This window comes from Amblyomma maculatum, chromosome 4, assembly GCF_055883805.1.
Source record: "Amblyomma maculatum isolate TAMU_Amacu chromosome 4, ASM5588380v1, whole genome shotgun sequence".
Taxonomy (NCBI): domain Eukaryota; kingdom Metazoa; phylum Arthropoda; class Arachnida; order Ixodida; family Ixodidae; genus Amblyomma; species Amblyomma maculatum.
This window is the reverse complement of record NC_139347.1, coordinates 72,769,313-72,795,043: the sequence shown is the minus strand read 5'-3', so window position 1 is coordinate 72,795,043 and position 25,731 is coordinate 72,769,313. Positions and strand designations below refer to the sequence as shown.

The following is a 25,731-nucleotide window of genomic DNA, read 5'->3' as shown; positions in this document are numbered from 1 at the left end:
GTAGAGCTTGGGGGGAATAGAAAAAAATCACCGTGAGCATCGAGCTTTGCGTTCAGATTTGGTAGCCGTTTATTTTTATTTTTTAATATCTTTAGCTTGCATTATAAACCACGGGCAACAAACAGATAAGGTCAACCAAAAACTTTGTTTCTACCTCGACCTCTGACAATCCGCCATGTAAGCTCAATATGCTTTCTAAATATGCAATATCTAAGAATGGTGTGACGTACTCTGCCTTTTATGTATATTTTATTACTTTCGGCATGGTTTCTGCGTAGCACTCCCTGAGTGCTCGCGCAGGCCTGTACTCTGCCCTTTATGTATATTTCATTACTTTCGGCATGGTTTCTGCGTAGCACTCCCTGAGTGCTCGCGCAGGCCTGTCAGAATGACAAGCAGAGCCACTGGGTTTGGTATCGTTGCTCAGTCGAATGTGGTCAAGCTAAGGAACGGAAACTCATTAAGCTCTCAGCGTGGTGGCGACTTCAGTTCTTTTACCGCTACAATAGATAAGAATATCCGCCGAAGTCGTTTCACGCCTGCTGTCCAGGTAACTGGTATTTGGGCTCATAAAGAACGCTCATATTATATTACGGTACTCGTAAGAGACCAAACGCACCCGTCCAATTACAATATATGGTGCAAAGTAAGCATTCACGAATCAGAATGTGACGACAGGCTGTTATCAATGGGTCCCTCATACTCCTCATTGACCTGCATGTAGTATAGGTAATCGCATGCGAAATATCTGAAAATGCAATCCGGATCCGAGTTTTTCTGCTATCATGAAAGCTTAAGCAAAACCCCTCACCGCTGGTACGAAGAAACTAACTTGATTGGAAAACCTCATATGCGGTAAACAAAATTAAATTCGAGGGTGGATACCGCTTTTAAGTGATTGGTGTATTTAGGAGGCTATGCAAGATGAACTGATTTGCTCTCTGAGCACAAGCCTGCAGATTCTACCCCTTCATTGTTCAAAGTTGCGTAAAGTTAGTCTCAAAGAATCATTAGAAGGCCCATATTCGTACAAGCTAATGCATTCACTTGCCGACTTTAATAAGTTCGTATATCGAGAACTTTACAGTGCTCTTAATAACAAACCCAATTCCTTCCTTTCTCTTCTTTTTAATAATTTTTGTCGCTGAGTCACGCAAATATCGATGCTACAAGGAATGGCACTTAGCAATTCTCCCTTGTGTTCGGCAAGCCGTGCAGTCAAGGGAGGGAAGCGGTTAAAACAAAAAACACTAATTTTCACACGCTGACAATGGGAAAGCCCCATTGGCAGCCATCTGTTATTGTGCAGAGCAGGCCTCATTTGTTCAATCAGTCAGTCGGTCAATGAATTTACCTAACATTCAATCACACCTTTATTCTACCTGCACGGTATAGTACAGTGAAAAACAGCAAAGGGCGCCCATTTGTCCAACGCGCTCGAAAGAATATTGCGAGGAATTCAGCAGGGCTGTACTCCTGTGCCCGCGCAATGTCCGTTCGCAGGGCATGGAGGTCAAGGGCCAGATGGTGCACTGCCCAGAGTCGCGGGCGCTGCTCTTCCTGGGTTCGCCCGTGCTGGACGGCGGCCTGTCGGCCATGCTTCGTCGGGGCTTATACATCTCGGACGTGCCCGTGCACGACGCTACACGCGACATCTTGCTCGTCGAGGAGCAGAGCCGCGCGCAGGATGGCCTCAAACGACGCATGGACAAGATACGTGGCTCCATTCAGGAGGCCAATCTGGCCGTCGAGGAGGAGCGCCAGAAAAACGTCGACCTGCTGCACCTCATCTTCCCGCCTCGAGTGGCACGCAAGCTGTGGCTCGGTGAGCGCACCCGAGGGCTCCCCCGGTGGTTCAGAATTGCAAGAAGAGTAGAAAGCCTTGTATTCTTTTATTCTAGGCAAAAATATGGCACAGCGAAACGCTGGCTTGGTATTTATGTTCAGGGAAGATTCTTACCTCCCCTTCACCCGTTTCGCTCCAGTGCCTACAAAACTTAAACCATTCAGGCGACGATTTTTCTTTTGCGGCGAGTAAAAGAAAGATATGTTCAGATGGGTCCTAACTGCAGTAATTGATACACTTTGCACCGGAAGTGCAGTGGTTTGAGTAATAAGTAGAATTATCCTACGACGCGGACAAGGCTTGTGTGCTGGCTGTTAAGTTAATAAAAAAAAAACGATTTCAGCTCTCTGAAATGAGTAAAAACATACCACCAGCCTTATTTTTTGTTTTTTTACAGCTACGTTTTTGTGAGGTATGTTTTCAAACTTTCACAATCTATTCTAGGATGTTCATCGTTGCTATGTACCAAAAAAAAAAAAAATAGGACATCATATGTCATCCGTGAAATTAGAACCCTGCTTTAAAAAATTTCGTCTCCATGTATTCCTATGGGCGCAGATCCTACGTTTCACCTCCAGTTGTTATGTTTGGCGCATAATAGCCACAGTCGTTTATGCGCCATAAAACCCCATATGACTAACTCACCCTCAGACTGCTGCAGCGTCGCGAGCGCCCCATTTGATTGTAAACACAGCGCTTGACTATACGTTCTCTTCAGACATTTACCAGCGTTTGCCAAAAAGTGCTGTTCGCATTGGTCGAAGTTAACGTAGCCGTGTGGTAACTGCATTTTTTGCCCACTGCATCATGCCGCATTGCGCGGGTCAACAGAGTTTTTGAATCACGCTTTCCATCCCACCATCTTTCGCAATCACACCCGAAGGCATATCCTCTTGTCGGAACGTTGGCTAGAGAACTAAGGATTCCCTTCAACACTTATTCATTTTGCTTAATGTTGTCATGAATTCAATCTCCACTGTCCTCTCCCCATCATCCACACTGAGGGGTCAATCGGACACCTACCAGTTCGTGTTACCTATGGTGGTCAGGGTCCCGTCAGATGTTCGCTGTTTATTCAGAACAGGTTACATTAACAAAAGCAAAGCAAAGCGCCTCCATATATTAAGCACAATGAGGGTTTTTTTTTTTTTTTCTGTTTTGCAAGAGCATTTGTGTGTGTTTAATGGTTTCTAAACGACAGCACGTCAAACAAGCGTGGGTAATTCAAACTCTAGACACTTCCTCTTTTTTTTTTTCTCAGCCTTCAGGTTCAGCTCAGTAAGTTCAAAGTGTTTAGTAGTCGCGCGCGAAAGAACAAAAGCCTGTTTAAAATTTCTTCAGGGCTAGTAATAGTCATCTTAGCTACAGTATAAGAAAACGAGCAAGTATGTACTTGTTTAAATGCAAAGCTAAACGTTATTTATCAATCTATCTATCTAAAGAAGCAAACGTAGCCTTGCGCACCCTTTCAGCGAACAACGTTGGCCAAGTAAAAGGCAGGTGCAGAAAATAGGTCTTGTTTTCCGCTAGTAGTTAGATGCCTCTGCGTCATGTCTTGTTCTTTCAAAAGTTTTTGCCACATTTAAGTTGCCATACAGTGCGAAAGCCATCCACAAAGTAGCCTTCCGCTAGGACGCAGGTTGTACTGACTTTTATTTTGTTCACGTGCTGTCTGTTGGGGCAGCACTATACCTAAGTACAGCGCCTAGAATACAATGGGTAGTGTGCACCGTGCAGCGGCAGTTCCTCACAGAAATAGGTGTCGCCGTTTTCAACGATTGCCACCAGTCGCCAATTGAGAACGCTGCGCACAATAACCATGCTGAGCCATCATTATCATCACTGTATCAACACACGTTTGCGATAAAAGGTTTTATAACTAATTCTTTAATTTATGATTTCTCGATGTAGAATGGAACGGTCATATCAGCCTCTCAACAGCAGAGAATTTCGTTTAGCGGACGCTTTCTTTAGCAAACGATATCGCTTCTGCAGCTGACGCTGCCGTGTCATGCATGAGTGCATAATTTCGCTGGTGCATGCCATTTCATTCGTACCTATCTTAAGTAATGTGCGTTCATTTGTGACAGTAATTACTCATCAAAATACCGCATCGTAAGAATGTTTAGGTAAAGTGGCCTTGCAAAGAACGGGCACGTTTTGCATCAATGTGACGGAGCGGATCTCTTTCAAGCAGCGCAAATGTTGGTCAAGACATTAAGCAGGCAGATGGAAGGCGCACACGTGCCGAAAGTCTCTTGCAGTTCAATTGAGAGCGCCTCGGCCGACTTCCTGGCAGGCATGCACAGCCGCTGTAAAAACCTACCACACACTAACTGTCAGCAGCGCTCCCTTGCGTGCTACAGCCGCTGTCTGTTAATGATTTCGATGCCGTCTCGACGCCCCCTGTCGGCACACTATAGGCGGTATATCTTAGGCACTCTAACTTAAGATCACAGGAGGGCTCTCATGGCCGGCGCTTGACGTCGCCACTATACTACTCCAAGCGAAGTATTGCCAATGTGCATTTTCCTGCTTGATTAATTACTATTTACGTAATACAGATTGCTAAGACGGCCACATTTGTGCTTGTTGCAGGTGAGTCCGTCGAGGCTCAACAGCACGACCAGGTGACGCTGCTCTTCTCAGACATCGTGGGCTTCACGGCTATCTGTGCCACGGCCACTCCCATGATGGTCATCAACATGCTCAACGCTCTCTACACACAGTTTGACCAGTTTTGCGGGGAGCTGGACGTCTACAAGGCGAGCTTTCTCTTCTTTTCTTTCGTTATTTGCCACTGATCTTGAGGTAAAATAGCTTGGTAATGTTGCCATCTGAACGTTGATTTATATTACATTGCAACCCGCTCATAATGAACCAGGAAGGCGGTGCACTGTTGCATGGTACGAATAATGGCAAGGAAACTGTTGTTTGACTTCTCGACCAGGAACCGGTAATACGCTTAACGGTTTCTTGAGCTATTTTGCATTAGACACACAAAGTTATGTTCTATTTAGAGCTGTTGACTTGTTTCGAGTATATACCGGTGAGGTTGCTCCAAAGGATAATCGCTTTTGCTCTTCGCCAATTCTATTCGAGAATCAATCATGAGAGCGCCATCATGGAGAAGAATTAGGAATTTAGTAACTTATTTCAGATCTTAATATAGGCCTAGCTGATGTCCTGCGCAAATTTCACAAATTTGGATAAAGCTTTGCTAAGCTATGCTTGAGCATGACTGAATGATAAATTTGAGAGAAAATTGATATTTTAGTTTACACGCCACTAACATTATGATTTCTTTATTCTTGAAGCAATTTGTGTTAAACCGTTAATACGTAACTGTTCTGAACGCCGCTCTCTCAAGGATAAAAACAGAATACTTCAGATGCCATTAGGGTCATCTGGGCAAACTAGCAAGAAATGAGAAATAAGGACTAATTATTTAACGAATGAAGTCCGAAAAATGAGCTTGCACCTCTATTACGATTCATTTTCCTAGCTCAGTTAAGATACCTGTATGACTTTTCGCTTGGTATCTCGTCTGAAAAAAATTCTAGGTATAATTTCCTATAAGACGTCTGCTTGCGTGATCGCTCTTGTTTTATTCAGACGGAAGTACAAACGTATATTTCTCCAAACTTCTTAATCTCTCTCCACGCTGCTCAGTGACGAAAATAATCAAAGCGAAGGCGAAATGCTAAGTGCATTTCGTCTTCGCTATAGAGTTTTAATTTTACTATTTCTTCAACTAAACCCAGGAGAGAATTCCGTTCTTTTTTCAGTCAGCCATAAAAAAGATGACGCTCTTTGTCCTCGTCCTCCTACTCGTCAAACTTGGAACGGTCTTCTTTTCCACGATATATCTTGCTCCACTCAAAACTTGAATCTTATTCGTGGTGTTCTGTTTTCTTCGCGTATATTAAAGATCAAAAGTCTGTATAAGCAAGTAGACTGCAAATGTAGGGGCTGTCATTAAAGATCATTCCCGTGGATTAAGCAGAGCGCACGTTCTCTCTTCTTGACCTTGGATGCTTCAATGCGCCGATGCAATTTTCCCTCCTAGTTTTAGTAGACCCTCAGAGAGTTTTAGTAGACCATCGGTACATCATCTGAAGCAGCGCTATGGTCGTCTGACTCACTGAAAAACTTTATTGAGAGATGGGAAGGGATATGTGGATGAGGTTCTATAGTACCGGATTCCAGCGGCTGCCGCTGCTATCTGTGCGCGTGTCCTGAGGGCTCTTTGAGACTCGAGTCCGGAGCTGAATAGGGGTACCCTTCCACCCCTAAACAGTCCGCACTGAATTTGTGTAATCAAGTGGACTGAGTTGGTTTAGTTCGTGATGTTTAACGTCCCAAAGCGACTCAGGCTAAGAGAGACGCCGTAGTGGAGGACTCTGGAAATTTCGACCACCTGGGGTTCTTTAACATGCACTGATATCGTATAGCACACGGGCGCCTTGCTTTTCACCTCCATCGAAAAACAGCCGCCGAGGCTGTGATTCGATCCCGCAACCTCGGGAACAGTAGTCGAGAGCCGTAACCACTGCGCCACCCCGGAGGGGTGAGGTGGATTGTGCGGGCAGGTGCACACCATGTGACATGAGCAAAGCACGTCAGAAGCTCCCTGGAGGCGCTTGATGCAAATGCTAAATTATACTTTTCATCTTGTTGATCATGGAGAGATTTATTCTAAGAGGTTTGCAATTCTAAAGTCTCAACCGCACACAGCTGCCGCATGGCAGCTCAAAATGCTAGCTCTGTTCACTTTTCTACATAACAGTACCGCAGAGTGAAAAAGGAATTCGCCCGAACCATTGCTGTCGGGCGTCGTCGTTAACGCAAATTGCAGTGTGAATGCGACAATATGATTTACTTGGTGTTACCGTTGTTTTCAAATTCGTGTTTAAGCACCCTGTCGTAAATAATACAGCCGCTTACAAAGCATACCGCCTGATCAGCTTGATGCTGAAGATAGCAACACATCTCAAAAGCACACAGCTCGTAAAGAGCAAATCACAGCGTTCAAGCGGACACGGCCGTCAACCGCCATAGGCCTTCTTTTAGAGCGCAGCTCTTTTGCGTCCATTCCTGCGTTTCGCGTCGTTGTCGCCGTTGCCAACCAGCTCCGCAGCCAGGGTAGCGCGCGCTCCTGCCACCACTGTTCGCCGCTGTGTGTACCCCCCCCCCCCCCTCTTCCTGCGTGGCGGTGACAGTGTTCTCCGGTTGCCGAAGGCGGGCTCGGCATCAGCGGATCACGGTGCGTGCCTACCAAGCCGAAACGCGTTGACATAACTCTCTAGCGGTGTCAGCGGCATCAATCAGTCGCTGCTATCTCTTCGCCGAGCAACGTTCCTGTGGGCCCACGCGCTGCCTCCCGCAGCCTCCCGATAACTTACTTGCTCTCTTCATTTCTCCGACCTCAAAGCTTCCTTCATGGCAGTCAAGAACTGTTAGTGGAGTGTTTCTTGAAGGAATATGTGTGAAAAATGAGAAAGTTGTCTGTAATTGTACATAAATGTCTTGCTCGAAATCTTTGCCTCAATATATCAGACAGGTGAAACAGCTGATGAGCTGCGCTCCAATTAAGCATTAGGAAGTAACGTAATCGTCAGAAATTTTTTTTTGGTACAGAGCTCTATCAACAAAACCGGTATTGTTAAATAATGCAACCGCTTACTAAAGCAGGTCAGGTGGGTACTTCAGCAAGTTTGAATCACCCTGATAGGTATTCTCTTCTTCTCAAGAAACTGTTTTCAAATGCAAACCAGCGCATTCCCTCATTCTTGCAGTTCTGCTATTCATAGATTATGGGGCACTTTTATATTATGAGGTGATTGAGGCATATTGTACGGTACTGTTACACACACGTTTATGGGAATGGTTTCAGCTTATGATGTCTGGTAAAAGTTGTCAGTTAGTTTTAAAGTGTTCTGCCCTCACAAGTAGTAATTAAGACTTCCATAAAAGACGAATAGGCTTCGCTTTTAACGATAAATATAAGAAAACAGGGCAATATTATAAGATATATTTATGACCATATTGTCAGGAATGGCATAAGCATCAGATGCGGAGCAAAATTTTCTATCCGAAGTGCTTGTTTTGCGCCCACAAAGAGTAATTAAGACTACCAGATAAAATCACTTAGAGGCATAAAATCTGTTTAACTATAGGCTTCCCATATTTTTAAAGACTCGGTGTGTATGATACACCGTCTGACGTCTGTCCCTATGGGTATGTTACCTGGGCAGATAATTTTTCGCAACAAAACGCTTTCAACTGCGTGTGGCTCGTTTCGAAATTAACCTGCAAACATAAATGTTTTGTACCCCATGCTTCGGTAAGTGTGGAAATTAAATCTGTATTAGGCCCAGCGCAACCTGCGTTTTGCCTCTGCCACCGGTGCGTTGGTATCGTTCCGACGGTGGCGGCTTTTATAGCACGGACGCAGAAGTCGCAACTTGCCACCCCCTGGAGTTAGTTTTAAAGTGTTCCTGCCCTCACAACTAGTAATTAAGACTTGCATAAAAGACGAATAGGCTTTGCGTTTAACGATAAATATAAGAAAACAGAGCAATATTGTTGCCAAGTTGTTCCGTCATGATACGTATGTCTAGAAACAAGGACTTTTCCTTCCTCCATGTCTGGAACGCTGGAGGCGAAATTTGTGGGGGACGTGCACTAGCGCGAACGTGGCGATGGTGGCGACAGAAGGTGTGGGCCACAGGGCCAACTTAGCCGAGCCAAGCCAAAGCACAAAAACGTGCGCGTCTAATTGGCCGTTTCAGATGACCACGGTGCGGCATACCGAAGTTCTGAAGCCGGCGAGAGGCTGGTTGGTTGGTTTGTGGGGTTTAACGTCCCAAAGCGACTCAGGCTATGAGAGACGCCATAGTGGAGGACTCCGGAAATTTCGGCCGTGTGCTGTGCGATGTCAGCGCACGTTAAAGATTCCCAGGTGGTCGAAATTACTCCGTAGCCCTCCACTACGGCTCCTCTTTCTCTCTTTCCACTTTCACTCCCACCTTCCTGCCTTCCCTTACGGCGCGGTTGAGGTGTCCGCAAAAAACAAGTGAGACAGTTATCGCGTCTTTCCCTTTCTATAAATCAATCAATCTGAAGCCGGCGAGCGCCGATTTGCAACGAAAAAAAGAAACGTATCGGCCGAAGTCGAGAAATACGCCTATGTGGCGCAGTCCCCGGAGTAGGGAGCGAAATATAACCAAGAAAAGCCGGGTGCGCTTTTAAGTGATTATGCGCTCAACCTAGCCGGTCGAGCTTTGGGCGTGTGCACGAATGATACGGAACCTTGGTCTTGTGGCTAGTTTTCTGCGTTCTTGTTCTCAATTTATAGCTTGCGCGTCAGTGAGAAGCTGGCATTTGATAAGAATCTGAATGTCGTGCTCAAGACAAAAATACAAATGCTTAATAAAGCACCAAAAGAGAAAAAAGAGGCAGGTTGTGACTTTGCACATGCAACAATATCAGATTGTTACGACGGAAGGGTCCTTTGTACATATTGATGGTTTTGAGAATTCCTTGAGGCAAAACAATCTGAAAACCCCTGATCTACAATACTGTGCAGAAAATAAGCGCTTAAGCATTGCAGAGGCAATTTTTTATTTCTTTATATATAGCTGATAAAAGAGATTTTTCAGAGCAATTTTCTACCCTTAGTTTATCCCCTTCTTAAATACGAGCAGGTTTTGAATATTTTCAACTCTGAAAGCAATACACCTGGAACGAAAAAAGAGCTAATTACATATCCTAATTGTATGAAACATGATTACCTTGAAGGTTTATTTATTGTTTAGTCGTTGCGAACTAATCACAAGTTATTTAAGGCTAAATGCTGGTTCACGTGGAAGCGATTCAGAGAACACAGCGACAAGCGGTAGCGACGCAGAAAAAAATTTGCAACATGTTGGAAGCGCGTTGCTGCGGCCGCTCATATCACCGCGACAGCTCGCAACAGATTTTTTTCATCGCCGCGGCAGAAATCGCGAGTGTTTTAGCTGGAATGTGAAACACGGTTTACATAGTGGTCGCAGCATTCATTGTGCTCATCGGCCCAAGGTGAAATGTCGATGCATGGCGCTCAATTATAGAAACATTCACTACATAGTAACGAGGGTTGACCTGCTGTGTCACGAGGAGAGGTGCCTATTAACATCATTGACTATAAACATTTTGGCACTAATTCAGTTCAGTTCAGTTCAGTCGTTCAGTCGTGTCCGACTCTTCGTGACCCTATGGACCATTTCACGCCACGCTTTCCGGTCTCTCACTATCTTCCTAACATCACATAACTTCATCTGTAGTGCCTCGAAGATGCCATCTAACCATCGCGTTCGCTGCCTACCCCTTCTCCGGCGACCGTCAACCTTTCCCAACATCAAATCTTTCTCCAGCGACTCCTCTCTTCTCATCAGATGACCAAAGTAGCTGAGTTTTAACTTTAGAATTTGACCCTCCAATGAGCAGTCAGGGTTTAAGGTCGACAATATCGACTGATTTGATCTTCTGGCAGTCCAAGGATCTCTCAAGAGTCTTCGCCAGCACCACAATTCAAACGCGTCAATTCTTCGGCGGTCAACCTTTTTCACAGTCCAACTCTCGCATCCATACATCACAACTGGAAAGACCATAGCACGAGTTATACGGATCTTGGTTGGCAGACTAATGTCTCTGCTCTTTACTAGGCGGTCAAGGCTAACCATTGCTCTCTTTCCCAGAAGCAGGCGTCTCCTAATTTCATGGCTGCAGTCTTCTTCCGAGGCAATCTTGGAGCCCAAGAAGAGAAAATCTGTCACAGCTTCCACTTCTTGTCCATTGATACTCCAGGACTTGATAGGGCAAGACGCCATGATCTTTGTCTTTTTAATGTTCAGTTTAAGCCCAAACATCTCACTCTCTTCTTGTACGCGCATCAGAAGTCTCTTGAGTTCCACTTCACTTTCTGCCATTAAAGTGGTATCATCCGCATATCTAAGGTTGTTGATACGCTTTCCAGCAATCTTCACTCCATATGAAGACTCGTCCAGACCGGCCTTCCTAATGGCACTAATTAGCGACTGCCAATACCTTTTTTTTTTTTTAACGTCATTGCTAAGAACAGGCCAAGTGAATTTCCATTTGGCATCGCTCCTGTTTGCCTCTCGCGTTATATCCCCATCGAAGTACCTTTCCCTAGAATAAATGATAATGTTGGCAAGATACGTTTGTATGCTACGCAGCCTTGATCTTAAAAAGTATTATATGACTTAAATTTTTGGAACATGCCATCGTTGCACCTGATGGACTATGGATGGATGTTCGCGCGATCTAATTATATTTGTTATTAACTAAATCATCTTTGTAAAGCATGTTTCTCGTGATAATTTTAATGGGAGGATAATGGCTTGTAGGGAAACGATCGATCACCTGCTCTTTCCTATCTTGCTGAGACACGCACGCGACGGCACCTGTTGTGAGCTCGAAGAAAAAAATGTCAAATCAATATTAGATTACATATAGGTTTTATAGTCAGTGGAAACCGTATGCTAATATTAATCAGCTGATGAACACCATTTTTGGTAATACATTTGTGCATGTCGGACGACTTGAGTCATGGTTTATAGTATCGGTGTTTATGCGTTATATGAGTAGTTAATATCTCATCAACTTCACTGTAAACCTATATTAATTCCGCTAGGGCATATCTGTACTGGCATCGGGACGACATTCGTGCGCCAACTGCTCAGAACAGGACACTAACCCCTTCTACAGTCACCGCATTACTTCTACCCACTCCGCACTCCACGGAGTGCTTATCTCGCTTCAAATAAGCTGTAAGGCCACTTTGCTCTCGTTCAGAAAGCCCGCCACCTACCTGCCCGTTCAGAGTAAGCTGCATATCAGGCGTATTTTCTCTTTATAAAACGTTCATCGGAAAGAGAAAACATCTTCGTACCATTTTCTTTTTCAATCGCCTTGCTTTGCTACTAAGAGTTACCCATTTCCCAAGCAGACCGTTGACTTGAAAACACTGCAAAGCTAAAAGCAAATTCGCTTTGCGTAAGAGCGACATTTAAAAGCAACTATTTTAAAGAACTTAACTTCCCTGTCTTAGAGCCGTCCGACAACCCTTAAGTGGCAAAGTCAAGATCTCGATCTTCTTTCCATTTCCTTCTTCTCGTTCGCAGAGTTGCGAAAATCGAGCGCGTTCGCCTTCTTTGACACACGAAAAACGATAACGTCGACTTGGCGCTCTTATACGGCCCGCCCCTTCTTCCACGAAAACTAATCCGCTCACGAGAAAGTCGCGTAAGCACTTCCCACGCCTTCTGAGGTATAATAACCTTTGGCTTCCCATAATGCAACTTGACTAAAATCTGGGCACGGCCAAGAGCGGCCCCTCGATCCCCGGTCTGGCGCGTGTTCCGTGCCTGGAATCCCAAAGCGCTGTAGGCATACAAGGCGCTCGATGCGCGGAGGCGCCCTCCTGTGTGCGTATGCGTCGTCGCTCACAGGCCGCAGCGTGGCGCTCGTTTAGTTGGGAGGGTAGTGCCTAGTTTTTATGTAAGCTACGGCCGCTGCAGATTCAGTTTGAAGGAGGAGGGGTATTGAGGAAGAAGAAAAAGAAAGGACTCCCCGTGTACTCTCCACAAAACGGTTGGAAAGGGGGGAAAAAGAGAGAAAGGGCTGTTGGGGAATATTCAACTACTTCAGGAAAGGCTGGCAGCCTGCGGAGCGACTAGTCCTTCCGAAATCCGATTTATCGTTTCGTGAATATTTGTTGTTTCTTCTTCTTCTAAATGTGTAGTGAGCGTAGGGTGGCTGTAGGGACGTCCAAAGAGAGGAAATTGGTGAAAAAATAAGGGAGAAAGGATTGGCCTCGTTTTGCCCATTTCCTGATTCGTCTCCTTTTCACTTGCCCTTCTCCTTGAGGACCAGACGAGATCGCGGCGTTCAGTGTGCGCCTGGCGCTCGGACGGGCAATGTTTTGCGTGTATATTTTATTTTTTTTTTTTTTTGCCTCAGCAGTGGGATGCAGATATGGGCAAACAGGGCCAAGCCGCTTGGTTCTTGGCAGTGGTTCCACGTCCGCGCCAGCTGCTTCGCGGGCTTTGTGTTCGACTCGAGCAGTGCCGCCTCTCATCCCCAGCATTCTCACCCGTACCGTTGCACATCCAACTGTGGAAAACATAACTGTTCAGTCTAACGAGTGGCCATACGCTTAACAACACTTTAGAATATTTTTTTCGCACTCTTGAAGTGGGAGCTGATTTGAGACTCGCGATCAATTGAAAGGGAAGAAAGTAAACACAAGGCCTAGCGACATTCAAGTATTTGTTGGAATCTGAAGGACGTTGGCTGAGTTTAGCACTTTACTTAAATGACGCTACATTTCGTTTATGGAGGTATGTCAACTAAAACATAGATCGTGGCTGTTCTATTCAAGTAATCTTAGTCGAAACAGAAGACATAAAATCTTCAAGATGATTGCTGATAGCTAGGTCACATCGACGTATTTCTTAAAGGAAATCGCCCCTACTGTACGTTCTTTCCGGTACTCTCAGCAAGATATTATCCTTCTGTAATAACTTGCTACAACCTGAATTTTAAAAATTAGAAGAAAAAAAACATTCAATAAATTCCCGTTTTCCTTCTCTAGATGAAAATAGAGGAATACCTACAATTTTAGAACACCTTTCATTTCTGAGAACATCAGAACGTATTTCTGTTTCTTACAGTAAACATTCAATTATCGTAGGGCATTTGATGTTATACGAAGAAATCGATGAAAATATTTTGCAAGTGATTAACCGTAAGCGACGCCCAAAAACGATTCTGAACTTGTTAAGAACTGCTTTATGCCGTGTATTTAGCTACGTACCTCGTAGTGACGTGACCCTCGTAAAAAACCACTAAAGTTGGTGCGTTGCATATTACGATTCAACAGTGAATATTTAGAAAAGTTTTTAGGGTGTCTGTTGTATTTCCTGAATTGGAGCGCGCACTCGATATAGTATTGCCATGAAACAAAGTCTAAAAAAATGTAGTTCGCGTTACAAGGACCACAGATATGAGCATTATGGGCGCTTTCACTTCTAAATACACCGCCAGAGGGTGTGTCCGGCGCAAATCGTGCTGCCTCGGCGCTTTGATTCCGAGCGCAATGATTTCGCGCATTGGGTACGAAAGCGGCGGCCATTAGCGAGTCCACGGTCGAAGCGAAACACCATGGCGAAACTACCAACGAATAGCTGCGCTCCCGTGTAGCACTTAGGTATTGCCGGGAGTGACGGAATATCTGCATGAAGCGATGCGGGCCAGCGCATATAGATGAAGAAAGTACACACTTCTCTGAAACGCATTTATATATAGACAACGTTTCGCACAGAGGCCAGTTTTTATCTCCGCCGAAACTCCGACAATCAATGTGCCGCATCAAGAAGTGTCTACACTATTGAACATCATAATACAAAAGGAAACACACACACAACCAAGTGTGTGTGTGTGTGTGTGTGTGTGTGTGTGTGTGTGTGTGTGTGTGTGTGTGTGTGTGTGTGTGTGTGTGTGTGTGTGTGTGTGTGTGTGTGTGTGTGTGTGTGTGTGTGTGTGTGTGTGTGTGTGTGTGTGTGTGTGTGTGTGTGTGTGTGTGTGTGTGTGTGTGTGTGTGTGTGTGTGTGTGTGTGTGTGTGTGTGTGTGTGTGTGTGTGTGTGTGTGTGTGTGTGTGTGTGTGTGTGTGTGTGTGTGTGTGTGTGTGTGTGTGTGTGTGTGTGTGTGTGTGTGTGTGTGTGTGTGTGTGTGTGTGTGTGTGTGTGTGTGTGTGTGTGTGTGTGTGTGTGTGTGTGTGTGTGTGTGTGTGTGTGTGTGTGTGTGTGTGTGTGTGTGTGTGTGTGTGTGTGTGTGTGTGTGTGTGTGTGTGTGTGTGTGTGTGTGTGTGTGTGTGTGTGTGTGTGTGTGTGTGTGTGTGTGTGTGTGTGTGTGTGTGTGTGTGTGTGTGTGTGTGTGTGTGTGTGTGTGTGTGTGTGTGTGTGTGTGTGTGTGTGTGTGTGTGTGTGTGTGTGTGTGTGTGTGTGTGTGTGTGTGTGTGTGTGTGTGTGTGTGTGTGTGTGTGTGTGTGTGTGTGTGTGTGTGTGTGTGTGTGTGTGTGTGTGTGTGTGTGTGTGTGTGTGTGTGTGTGTGTGTGTGTGTGTGTGTGTGTGTGTGTGTGTGTGTGTGTGTGTGTGTGTGTGTGTGTGTGTGTGTGTGTGTGTGTGTGTGTGTGTGTGTGTGTGTGTGTGTGTGTGTGTGTGTGTGTGTGTGTGTGTGTGTGTGTGTGTGTGTGTGTGTGTGTGTGTGTGTGTGTGTGTGTGTGTGTGTGTGTGTGTGTGTGTGTGTGTGTGTGTGTGTGTGTGTGTGTGTGTGTGTGTGTGTGTGTGTGTGTGTGTGTGTGTGTGTGTGTGTGTGTGTGTGTGTGTGTGTGTGTGTGTGTGTGTGTGTGTGTGTGTGTGTGTGTGTGTGTGTGTGTGTGTGTGTGTGTGTGTGTGTGTGTGTGTGTGTGTGTGTGTGTGTGTGTGTGTGTGTGTGTGTGTGTGTGTGTGTGTGTGTGTGTGTGTGTGTGTGTGTGTGTGTGTGTGTGTGTGTGTGTGTGTGTGTGTGTGTGTGTGTGTGTGTGTGTGTGTGTGTGTGTGTGTGTGTGTGTGTGTGTGTGTGTGTGTGTGTGTGTGTGTGTGTGTGTGTGTGTGTGTGTGTGTGTGTGTGTGTGTGTGTGTGTGTGTGTGTGTGTGTGTGTGTGTGTGTGTGTGTGTGTGTGTGTGTGTGTGTGTGTGTGTGTGTGTCAACAAAATCAGACACATTAAGCAGACATTATGACATTACAAGCCATAAGTATTACGTTTATACATGCAGCAAAAGGAAAGGAATAAATTGTTCCTTAACGCGAAGCCTTTACTGCCACGCGGAAGAAACGGCAAAGACGAAAAGGAATATTTTAAGGAGTTGCTAAACACGCTCATGAAGCAGCTTCGGGAGTGAACAACTGGATCGTGTTTGGGCGCACGGCAGCCACCACCACAGCCAAGCATTGGCAGCAAGCCCGAGGCGTTCTCGGCCTCAAGTCGTCAAAGCGGAGAGAAGCCAGGCATATTGCCTGCGCACGCGTCTGGGAACGCGGCAGGCAAGTAATTTGCCCGGTCCCTTTTCGCAAAGCCCAGCATTGAGCAATGCAAATGAAGCGCCTCTTGCGAGTAAGCCGCTTTGAGCTGCTTGCACGCGAGCTTTTAAAACCCCGCCCCGCTGTCTTTCGAGCCTTAATTTCCTGGCAGATTTTCCTAGATGGAAATGATCGACTATATGACCTGCCATTTTTCCGTACCTTTATGAGGTATTGAGTGTTTTTGTAAATTGATTATGGCTATTGCTTTTCCTCCCTCGTAGCATGAAGGAATGGTTCTTAGAGCTTTCAAAGGAAGCGTTCTGATTTAAAACTGAGACGAATATATGGTAGTTCTTCAAATAAATATGCAAATAAAACGTGCTGAAAGGAATTTTAAAAAGCGTGCTCCGGATATTACAAGTGCAGAATACAGTAAGAGTTTTGTTCGACATCTAATGGGGGAGGTATCGAATGCACAGTCGAAATGCCCACCTTCTCCAAGATTGCACTCAACGAATTCTCTCTGGACGTTTTCCAAGGCTGTTTAAAAGCATGAATTTTCTATTCGGCATTGTCAAATAGCAGGTTAATGGTGACGGCAATGAAAATGTGAAAAAAAAGAAAGACAGTAAAGATGATGTAGCTCTTCGCAGCGCCTCCGGGTAAATTTCTCTTTGCAAGCTCTTCACATTGCTGCTAAGGTCTCAGGAGGTCAAAGCCTATGCATAAAAGATATGACTTCACCTATAACTTCTCGACGTCGTCGTAGGCAGTGCAGGAGCCTGAACGAAAGAAAAAGTGATGCGCGACGGACTAGACACAATAATCAGTAATTCTGCGAATAAAGGACGTGTATTCAAGTCGAATACTGATAACAACTACGATTTTAATCCTTACCAAGCGTGACCACTTTGAAATTGTCGGTCCCCGATCGGCTTGCTTCAAAACTGTACCATTATTGTTATCTGTAGCGCAGTGACCATCAAATTCTGTTTTCTGTCTGGAGTCGGTAAACACGGTTTCAACCGTTGTGAGTCTTCTCATATTTTTTTTCTTTTTGGTTTGCTGCCTGTGTCCGCAGGCGCTGTTGTTTTTCGTCATTGGTTTCGGCAAACATATACGGACGTTCACGAGTTGAGCTCTTCTGATGTTGCATACAGTATGTTTATTTTGTCTGTGTGTGTGTGGAGGGGGGGGGTAGAAACGGTGTTTTTTATTTTTCTTACTGGAGTTAGGCGGGCACTCGCTTCGTCGAATTCATTCACGAAGTTTACAAACTGCTGTGCTTATTCTAGCTATTCAAGCATGAAGCGGCGCTCACGTTTGAACTCGCGCGCATAGGAAAACAGATGTAACGTCCGGGCTGACTCAAAATAACGGGTAACTAATTCATCCACGAAAACTGAAGCACGCATGGGGTAGCGTCTGTTTTGCCTCTAAATGCCTGCATGAATTGCAAACGCATCTTGAGAAGATTAAATTCCCCCTGTTAGAAACTTTGGGAGAGGACAAGAAGAAGGAAAAGTCACAAGTAGTGCACTTTCTTTACGATTTTCATTTAATTGCGTATTTTCATTTACGTGAGCTGAGCTCCGCCGTAAGCGAACTTGTAGGCGACGAGGCTCTGGCCCTCCCCAATCCCTGGTTTCGGCGTCCTTGAAACATACGCTGTCTGCTTCTGCTGTCTGCTTGCTTATGATTGAGTTAGGGTTTTCTCAAGTAGAAAAAGAGATCCACATGATTATCATATATCGCCGCAGCAGCCCTATTTAAAACATGGTTTCAGATCTTCCTAACATGTTTCTAGATATTTTTTAGAGAAAGAACTAATCTACCGACTCAACAAGTAGGAACAGATTATAAGAACATCAGTGGTTCACACCTGCTCACTTTTTCAAAAAGTTTTTCTAATAAATTGCAGATGCATTTTCTTTAGCTTTTTTCTTCCCACCGTCGTTCAAAAGTTCTTATTTCCGCTCTCCATGCATTATTGTTCGCCTATTATAAAGCAGGCAGCTTTCTGAGATACTCCGTCATGCGCATCCTTAATAAATAACTACCGCCCTCCAAAAGGCAGTTTTTTCTGATATGCCAAAAACTGTAATCTCAGGAAAATATCGAGAGCAATTTAGGCATGCTACCATGTAAATTTAAAAGGGACATGTGGGTAGACATGTTGCTCTGACCCTTTCGTGAATCAGTGTTTCAACCAAGTCTTCTCCTTGCCTTCGCAGATCGAGACGGTGGGTGACGCGTACTGCGTCGCCAGTGGCCTCCGCAAACAAGTACACACGCACGCCCAGCAAGCCGCATGGATGGCACTCAAGATGATGGCAGCCGCCGGACAAGTCCACTCACACGACGGGAAACCCATTCAGGTAAGACGCTGCGCCCCTCGTCCAACGCAGAGTTCTCTGCTCGCATCCCGTGGCCATACAAAAAGCAGTAGCCTCATTCGTGAAGACAAATTGAGGTTAGTTTACGCATGTCTGCTTTTTATCTAATTTAATTCCTTTGTGTATTACTTTACGGGAATAGATTTTTTAAGTGCACCAGCTACGCCTTTGAGCAGCAACATATGTCGTCAGCATCTGCTGTAATTTCTTTATTATGCCGGTAGGTTTCGCGCTTTCAACGAATGCCAGTATTTTGATGGCCTGCCCGCGCATGGAAGCATGGAAGAAAAGTTTCTAAACTGATACTGTCAAGCAGAATCGACGCCATCGTGCTGAGCATTGTTGTCCGAGCGGACGAAGTCAGGGTGATTGGGCGATATTTTAAAACCTACGATATTTTAAAACCTAAAACCGAAGAAATATTTCCAGGGGGTCGCTAGGACGTTTTACGGTACTAATGTTGCACAGATGTCGCAGTTCAATTCTGGATGTGCCATTCCTTAGTCGCAAGCATTGATGAGTGCGTCCTTGAAGAAAAAAAAAAGCAGAGAAAAGATTCCTCGTTATGGGTATTCACAAAACCGTACGCGAGTAATATGACGGATTGTGGTAACCTTTCATTATCCCTCAACTGTCAGCACCTCTTCGAAGCCGCAATGTTATATTGTAGTGTGTGCACAATATTAAAACGCTCTTTCTTGCTTCACTTCGCACCAACCAATGAAATTCCATCGATTTGTTCGCTTGGTGTGTGAAAGACCTGGATTTGAAAAAACCTCGAGTGCTTCATCTTTGTTTTGCCATATACTTATATTAGATCACATCAAAAAGATGTTCTCCGTTTCTTCGCGCTTGTTGGGACTCTTACGCAGCCTTTTCACAAAGAAACAAGGTTATTTTCTTTAGCGCTGAGGCCCATAGGGCTTCCTCTCTGTCGCGTTTTGCTCCGGGAGTTTTGTCGGTGTCACACTTGAATCTGCTCGCAAGAACATTTTTTCCTCTGCACTGGCGCCTTTTGATATCTGCTTTTCTGTTACTGACGTCACATAAACATAATAGGGAGTTCTGGCACCACAGTCCGTTAAACATTATAACGATAACTGCAACATAGAGACTATAGATGTGGCAAAACCTGGCAAGGATGGGAACGACAACGTGTAAACGTATTTAACGCACGGCTTTCTTGCTGTGCTAAAACTCTTTAATAATGATTCGCCCTGCACAGAAGCCTGACGTATCAGAGATGCAGATTTACGCTCTAGAAATATCACCGTCAACATCCGTGAAAATGTTATTCATATTACAAACTTTTTGTGATGAAACAACGGTGTGATATAAAACAAAGGAAAGTTATCAAGTTGTGGAGAGGGCGAGAGCTCTAGCTTTTGCAGGGGCATGTCTCACATAAACGCTTAATCGGTATGGCTGAGAAAGGTTGACACTCTAAATGTGACAAAAGTGACCACGAGTACAATAATAACAATATACAAGACACGAAAACAGACTTTCAGCAATACTGTGAGAAATGCTAGCACTATTTCTAAACGGCAAAACTCCTCTCAATTTTTCTGCGTTATTTTAGTGGTTGCCTAGAGCGATGTCCATTTCGAACAATATTAAATAACTCTTTATATTGACGCCGTCCTTAAAAAAGACACCAGCGCCGGCATTCAAAGCCCCAAACAATTGTCACGGGACAGAAGGCAGCGTTCGTATCCTATGTCGTTGACATAAATTTTGACTTGCTGTGATAGTGTGCCGTTGTTAACGCATAGTTTAAGGCTTTTAAAGTGCAAAACTTGCAAGTGATAAGCTGGTCCTTAAATGCCTGCGAATTATTCTCGCACGTCTCATTTCCCGCGCCACGCTACAAAGACGGAAACAGAAATGCAGTTCTATATTGTTAGGCTTTAGGGAGGCTCGGCTTTGACAAACGCATTGTTTCCTAGCCCTCCAGTCGGTCGAAAGCACGCCAGGCTGATTACAAGGCTGTTGCAATGCAAGCCACTAAATGGGTTTACGTTTCTCAACGCCGCCCTCCGGAAACTGCCGGAGAATGCACCCGCGTCGTTGCGCGTGGAGCAATCGCATATATCACTGCCTGTCATCTGCGGCGCTTTCGTGTTGTTGCCTTCGTTAGGAAGTTGCAGACGCGCTGCGAGGACCTTTTTCTTTCCTTATTGCGGAGGTCTGCGCTGCTCCCCTGGGAGATGTGTAGGCACCATGTTTTCGTCTCGCCTTGGGCAAAGTAATGTCGGGGGAGGCGTGACTGATTTTTGCATGTTTTCTTTATGTTCTTGAAAATAAATTAAGAGTTGCTTATAACGAGCGCATCACGAGAGGCTCGCTCGAAACGTTGTGCAACGCGTTGCAACTGGTGCGAGAAAATAAATCATTTCCGGGTTTTTCTGTGGAAGTAGGAAAAAAAGAGAACTATTACGCAAGATAGTTGTGCGTTACTTGCTTTTATTCGCTTTTTATTTTTTTAGCCGCTTGAAGGAAACTGCTCTATGCATTATCTCCGTATGCATCTTCCCGTCATTGCTGTTTTTCTATATGTGTTTTTTTTAATGTAGATTTCTTTCATATTTGATGATATGCAATACGTTTGTAAACGATGTAACGTTTGAAAGTGATTATATCAATTACGCTATATCAAGCACGGAAGGAAAACCTTTCGTTCAATGCCGCAAGATTTCAAGCGGATGAGAGAATTCTCTCATAAGTGCATGTTGGGGTAAAAAAAAAAATGAAAGCTAAATATTAGAGGTCAATTAGGGCGAACATACGGTCCTTGGCACTTCTTTTATTTTTAATACAGTACAAATTGTTGTCATGAGCCTTTTTCACTGTTATAGCTTGGTTGCTTGGCAACAGCATTTGTTAGGTAAAAAAAGGTAAGGGCGAAACTCCTAGCAGTTGCTGATATTTGCTATAGACAAGAGGTTTTTATTTTTTTATGGCTTGTAGATTTGTATTTTATGTGTCACCTGTGCAGGTGAGTTGTACAGCAAAGCGACTTTCATGTACTACATGATATACCTTAATGATTAGACGACTAACTAACTAGAATTACTTAATGAACTTTCTATCCTTCATCTGAACGCACATTATTATGTTGCCTAATTGAAAGCCGTTACATTCCCTAACCGGAGAGTCAGCCAAGGAAACATCTAAGGCAGAGGGGAAAATGAGGCAGTATGTGAGCTATGTAATAGTTTATATTAAATGTGGTTTCGAATCATTTTCTGCTGCTTTGATTTATACGGAGCAGGCGGTGTGTACTGTCAAGAGTGAGGGGCACGAACACGATCTTTTGGGGTTTATTGGTTCCTAATATTGAGGCTGTCACGTTTCTGCTCTTTTTTTTTTTCTTTCTCCACCTAAATTTCTTGTTGTTCTTCCTATACATTTGTTTTGTTTTGCCACTAAAAAAAAAGAACTACAGGAAATTTCTGTTGTAACAAGTTTTTTTGCTTGGCTTTTGATGGAGACCCCGTTGTGACAACATAAGTACCTGTAGTAACATCATAATTTTGTGTTGTTAGAGCATAAATGTACTGCAAAACTACAGTCCACATACAATACCTAGCGAAAAGGGTAGAAAACTATAAAAAGGTACTGCAGAGCTGCAGAAAATTCTCACGTTACGTCAAAATTACAAAATACATTAGAGAGTTTTAGTTTACCGTGATCAGTGATCCACTACCGTGTTCCGCCACCACGCGTTCCACTGCGCATGCCCAGATCTCCTTGACGCCGATAGATGGCGCCACATACTGGATGTCGGTATGATGAAGTGTATCTCTCCATGATTTATCTGTTGAATGTAAAGGAAACTTAGCTCAGGTTATCAGCTTGAATTTAAGGCTGTTTCATTTCATAATTAAGATATAGGGAGAAAAATGAGCATGGTAGCTACTGCTACCACCCCGTTTCAAAGGACGCTCCTATATTCCATTCAGTTCATCCATCCATCGGTACATAGACCTGCCGCATCGGGACCAATCAGCTTGTGCGCCCCGCCCACACGCGGTAGAGGGTCACGGTGGCGGCTCGCGGATCACGGCATACTAAATATCTCTACTGTCGTATTTTTTACAAGGTTTTGTAGCAGTTTTTTTTTTTTCTGTGTGTGGAGTTCATATTAATTCTACTGTTCCGAATTATTTGTCGGTAGTATCTTTGCTTTTTTTGTGTGTGAACGTGTATCTCCCCATGACTTATATGTTGAAGGTAAAGGAAACTTAGCTCAGGTCATCAGCTTGAATTTCTGGCTGTTTCGTTTCATTTTTTGTATCATTTCAACCCACATTCGATTAAAGGCCTTGCACTGGAGAAAGGTGGCAAAAGCAAAAGCTTAAAAGCATAGTTTGTACCATAGAGATACGCATACCATAAAGGGGCAGAGCCAAGGCGTTGCTCGCGATGACCGAAACAGTGCAGTTACGTCAAGAAATAAGAATGCGCCTCATTTTTTAGTTGCTGCTATATTGTGACGGGAATATTCTGTGGTTTGGTGATCGCGAAGCAACGCCTTGGCTTCAGCCTTTCGTATCATCACGATGAAAGAATATGTTCCATCCACATGCAGTGCGCCCCAGTTAAGACGGAACAAGTTAAAAAAAAAAAAGAAAGCTAGACGCTATTCCGCATTGAAGTGAAATGGACTGTGTAAGTAGTCCCGTAAAGTACGCATCGGAAGTTGTTTATTTTTTTCATATATGTAAATAATTCCCCGATATTGACTAATCATCTTCTTAATTATCGCTCTAAATGCTGAGGTAAGAATACGAAAGTTACGGTCCGACGTAGGTGTTTTCGGTGAGGTCTCGTAGCGTAGCTCTTTTATTAGGCATGAATTTAGTCTAAAAATTAGCTGTGCAATAGCTTGTGGTTAAATCTGGAGTTGTGCGAGAGCAATCTGCATGGCTACGTTTAGGTTCGGCTTGAAAGTAAAGGCATGGCTTTTGTACACAGTAGTTAGCTCTATGGTTTCAGCTTTATTTATGGCATAGGGAAAGCATGCACTTCAAGTATGAGCACCCGATGTCTCTCGTCGCTGACCATTCTCATTCGGGCGTAGAAGACCTCTATTGGTATGACATCGTCTCTACGTCGAACTCCGAGGCACACCGCCGTCGCAATGTTCGAACGAACCTTCTGTCCTAGCAACCACATCGCGCAATAAAGTGAGGCATTCGCGGATGATTCGTGAGCAGGGAGCGCAGTCACGGGATATTTTTTACCTTCCCGGACTTTCGTTTTTGACGCACACAGACGGGTACGCTGAGGCTGCACCTTGTCAAAAACATCTGGCTTGGCTAATTTTTGTGACGCTTGCAACTTTCCCATTCAAATCTGAGTGCTTGAAATGATTTTTGAAGTTTTCATTAGTTATAGTAACTTATAATTCATGCAAGCAAACACTTGGGGTGGAATCCATTCCACGCGGCCGCTTTTATATTCAGGCGAAAAGCAAGGCACCCGTGCTCTGTGTGATGTAAGTGCACATGAAAAAACGCCAGGGGGTAGGCGTTTCCGGAGCCCTCCACTACGGCTTCTCTCATAGTCTAAGTCGTTTTGGTACGTTATACCCTATAAACCAAACCAAACCGTCATGTAGGAGGAGCCAAAAATACCAGTAAAATACTTGCTTCCTAAGAACATATACTTCATTTCAATTCGGAACAACACTTACATTTTTAATCTTGCTCCATGCTATCTGGTGCTATATACGTGTCGCTCTGAAATACTAATTTCATTTGTTATCCATATCTTTTTTCCCTCTTTTCCTTCGCATTTCACCCGTATTTATCACAGTTTTTATTTAGGTGTGGATTGCCGAAATCTCGAACTGTTACTAAAGCATAATAAGCACAAAATATTATTGAAGAGGTGCATCAGAATGGAGGGATCTATAGGAAAGTGACGAAAGAGAGAAGAAATGAAGCTAAAGCAACGTTCTAGTATCCGGTGAACAAACTTGTCCTTGTGCAGCCCTGATGGACCGAGGTCAGGAGCTCTCTACTCTATCGACTCTATTTGTTACCCTCAGTGACCATCTGCTATCCTCCTTTCACAGTGCGTCCCGCCGGGGTGGCGCAGTGGTTACGGCGCTCGACTACAGTTCCCAAGGATGCGGAATCGAATCCCGGCCTCGGCTGCCGCTTTTCGACGGCGGCGAAAAGAAAGGCGCCCGTGTGCTGTGCGATGTCAGTGCACATTAAAGAACCCCAGGTGGTCGAAATTTCCGGAGCCCTCCACTACGGCGTCTCTTATAGACTGAGTTGCTTTGGGACGTTAAACCACACAAACCAAACCAAGCAATCCGCATTGCATGTGCTTCTACGCCCATTTCTCCTTGATTTTGACTAGAATGTCATTAACTCGAGTTTGTTTCCTCAGCCAATCTTCATCACGCTTCCTATCTCTTCATGTTACATCTACTATTTTCTGTTCCATAGCTATTTGCGTTGTCCTCAACTTAAGTAGAACACTTTTCACTAGTATCCACGTTTCTGCCCCATAGCTGAGTATAGGCGAGTATGGGTATCGGATACAACCATTATATGCCTTCATGCGCTCTTTAAAGAAAATTCTGTGCACGCAAAACCAGTTGTCATTCCTTTGTTACTGGGATGTAATACACATGCTAACAAGAACTAATCCATATTCCTTCCTTAATAACAAAAAAAAAGAGATTTTCACGTATATCTTGCTTTCCTGCTAGATATTTAAAGTTCATGCTACTCTATTAAACATGATTTGGTCGAAATCGGAAATTTGTTGGAAAAAACCGTGCGGTAGTCTGCACATTCAAATTGGCACGGATGGACAGTTTTTCTTCCCACACGGCGCATGGAGGCCAAAGGCTGTACATTGCAACCTGACCCTGTACTAAAGATAATATGCAAACGATTATTTACCTGTCCCATTCCAGTATAAGTTGAAGTTTTGAGAGAATTAGGGGTCTCTACATCTTTGTTGGTAAGACAAGCCCCGTCGGTAAAATACCAAAGAAAGTGTGAATCTTTTTGAACGGCTGTCTCACGAATATACCGTATAGTTTCAAGTGAAATTGGCATGGATGAAAGCCAGATGATAAGTGCTGGATCTCATCTTTCCATGCTTGAGTCAGAAGAATATTGCTGAGACATGTGTCACCGATAATTCAGTCCCTCGCTTGACCTGACAAGTACTCTGCGAGCGCAGCTAAATTGTGTCACTGTTTCGTCGCTAGAGGCGCTAACGGCTCGTCTCCACCAATCATGCACACGATGAGGGCCATTCCCCTTGGCAGAGTTCCTTTCATCGCATTCCGTGCGTTAGCAGCGCTTAGTCTATCCGTAATGCA

The 25,731-nt window shown here is 44.4% G+C and overlaps 1 protein-coding gene across 1 annotated transcript in view; it reads left to right on the top strand.

Annotated features, from left to right (window-relative positions):
- The window catches only part of Gycalpha99B (guanylate cyclase 1 soluble subunit alpha 2), a 58,364-nt gene that overhangs the window by 18,925 nt on the left and 13,708 nt on the right, over positions 1-25,731 (top strand). The window contains exons 5-7 of the mRNA XM_084601949.1: positions 1,504-1,825; positions 4,445-4,611; positions 18,213-18,356. Coding sequence (XP_084458075.1) covers positions 1,504-1,825; positions 4,445-4,611; positions 18,213-18,356 — 633 coding nt within the window. The remainder of the gene's footprint in view (positions 1-1,503; positions 1,826-4,444; positions 4,612-18,212; positions 18,357-25,731) is intronic.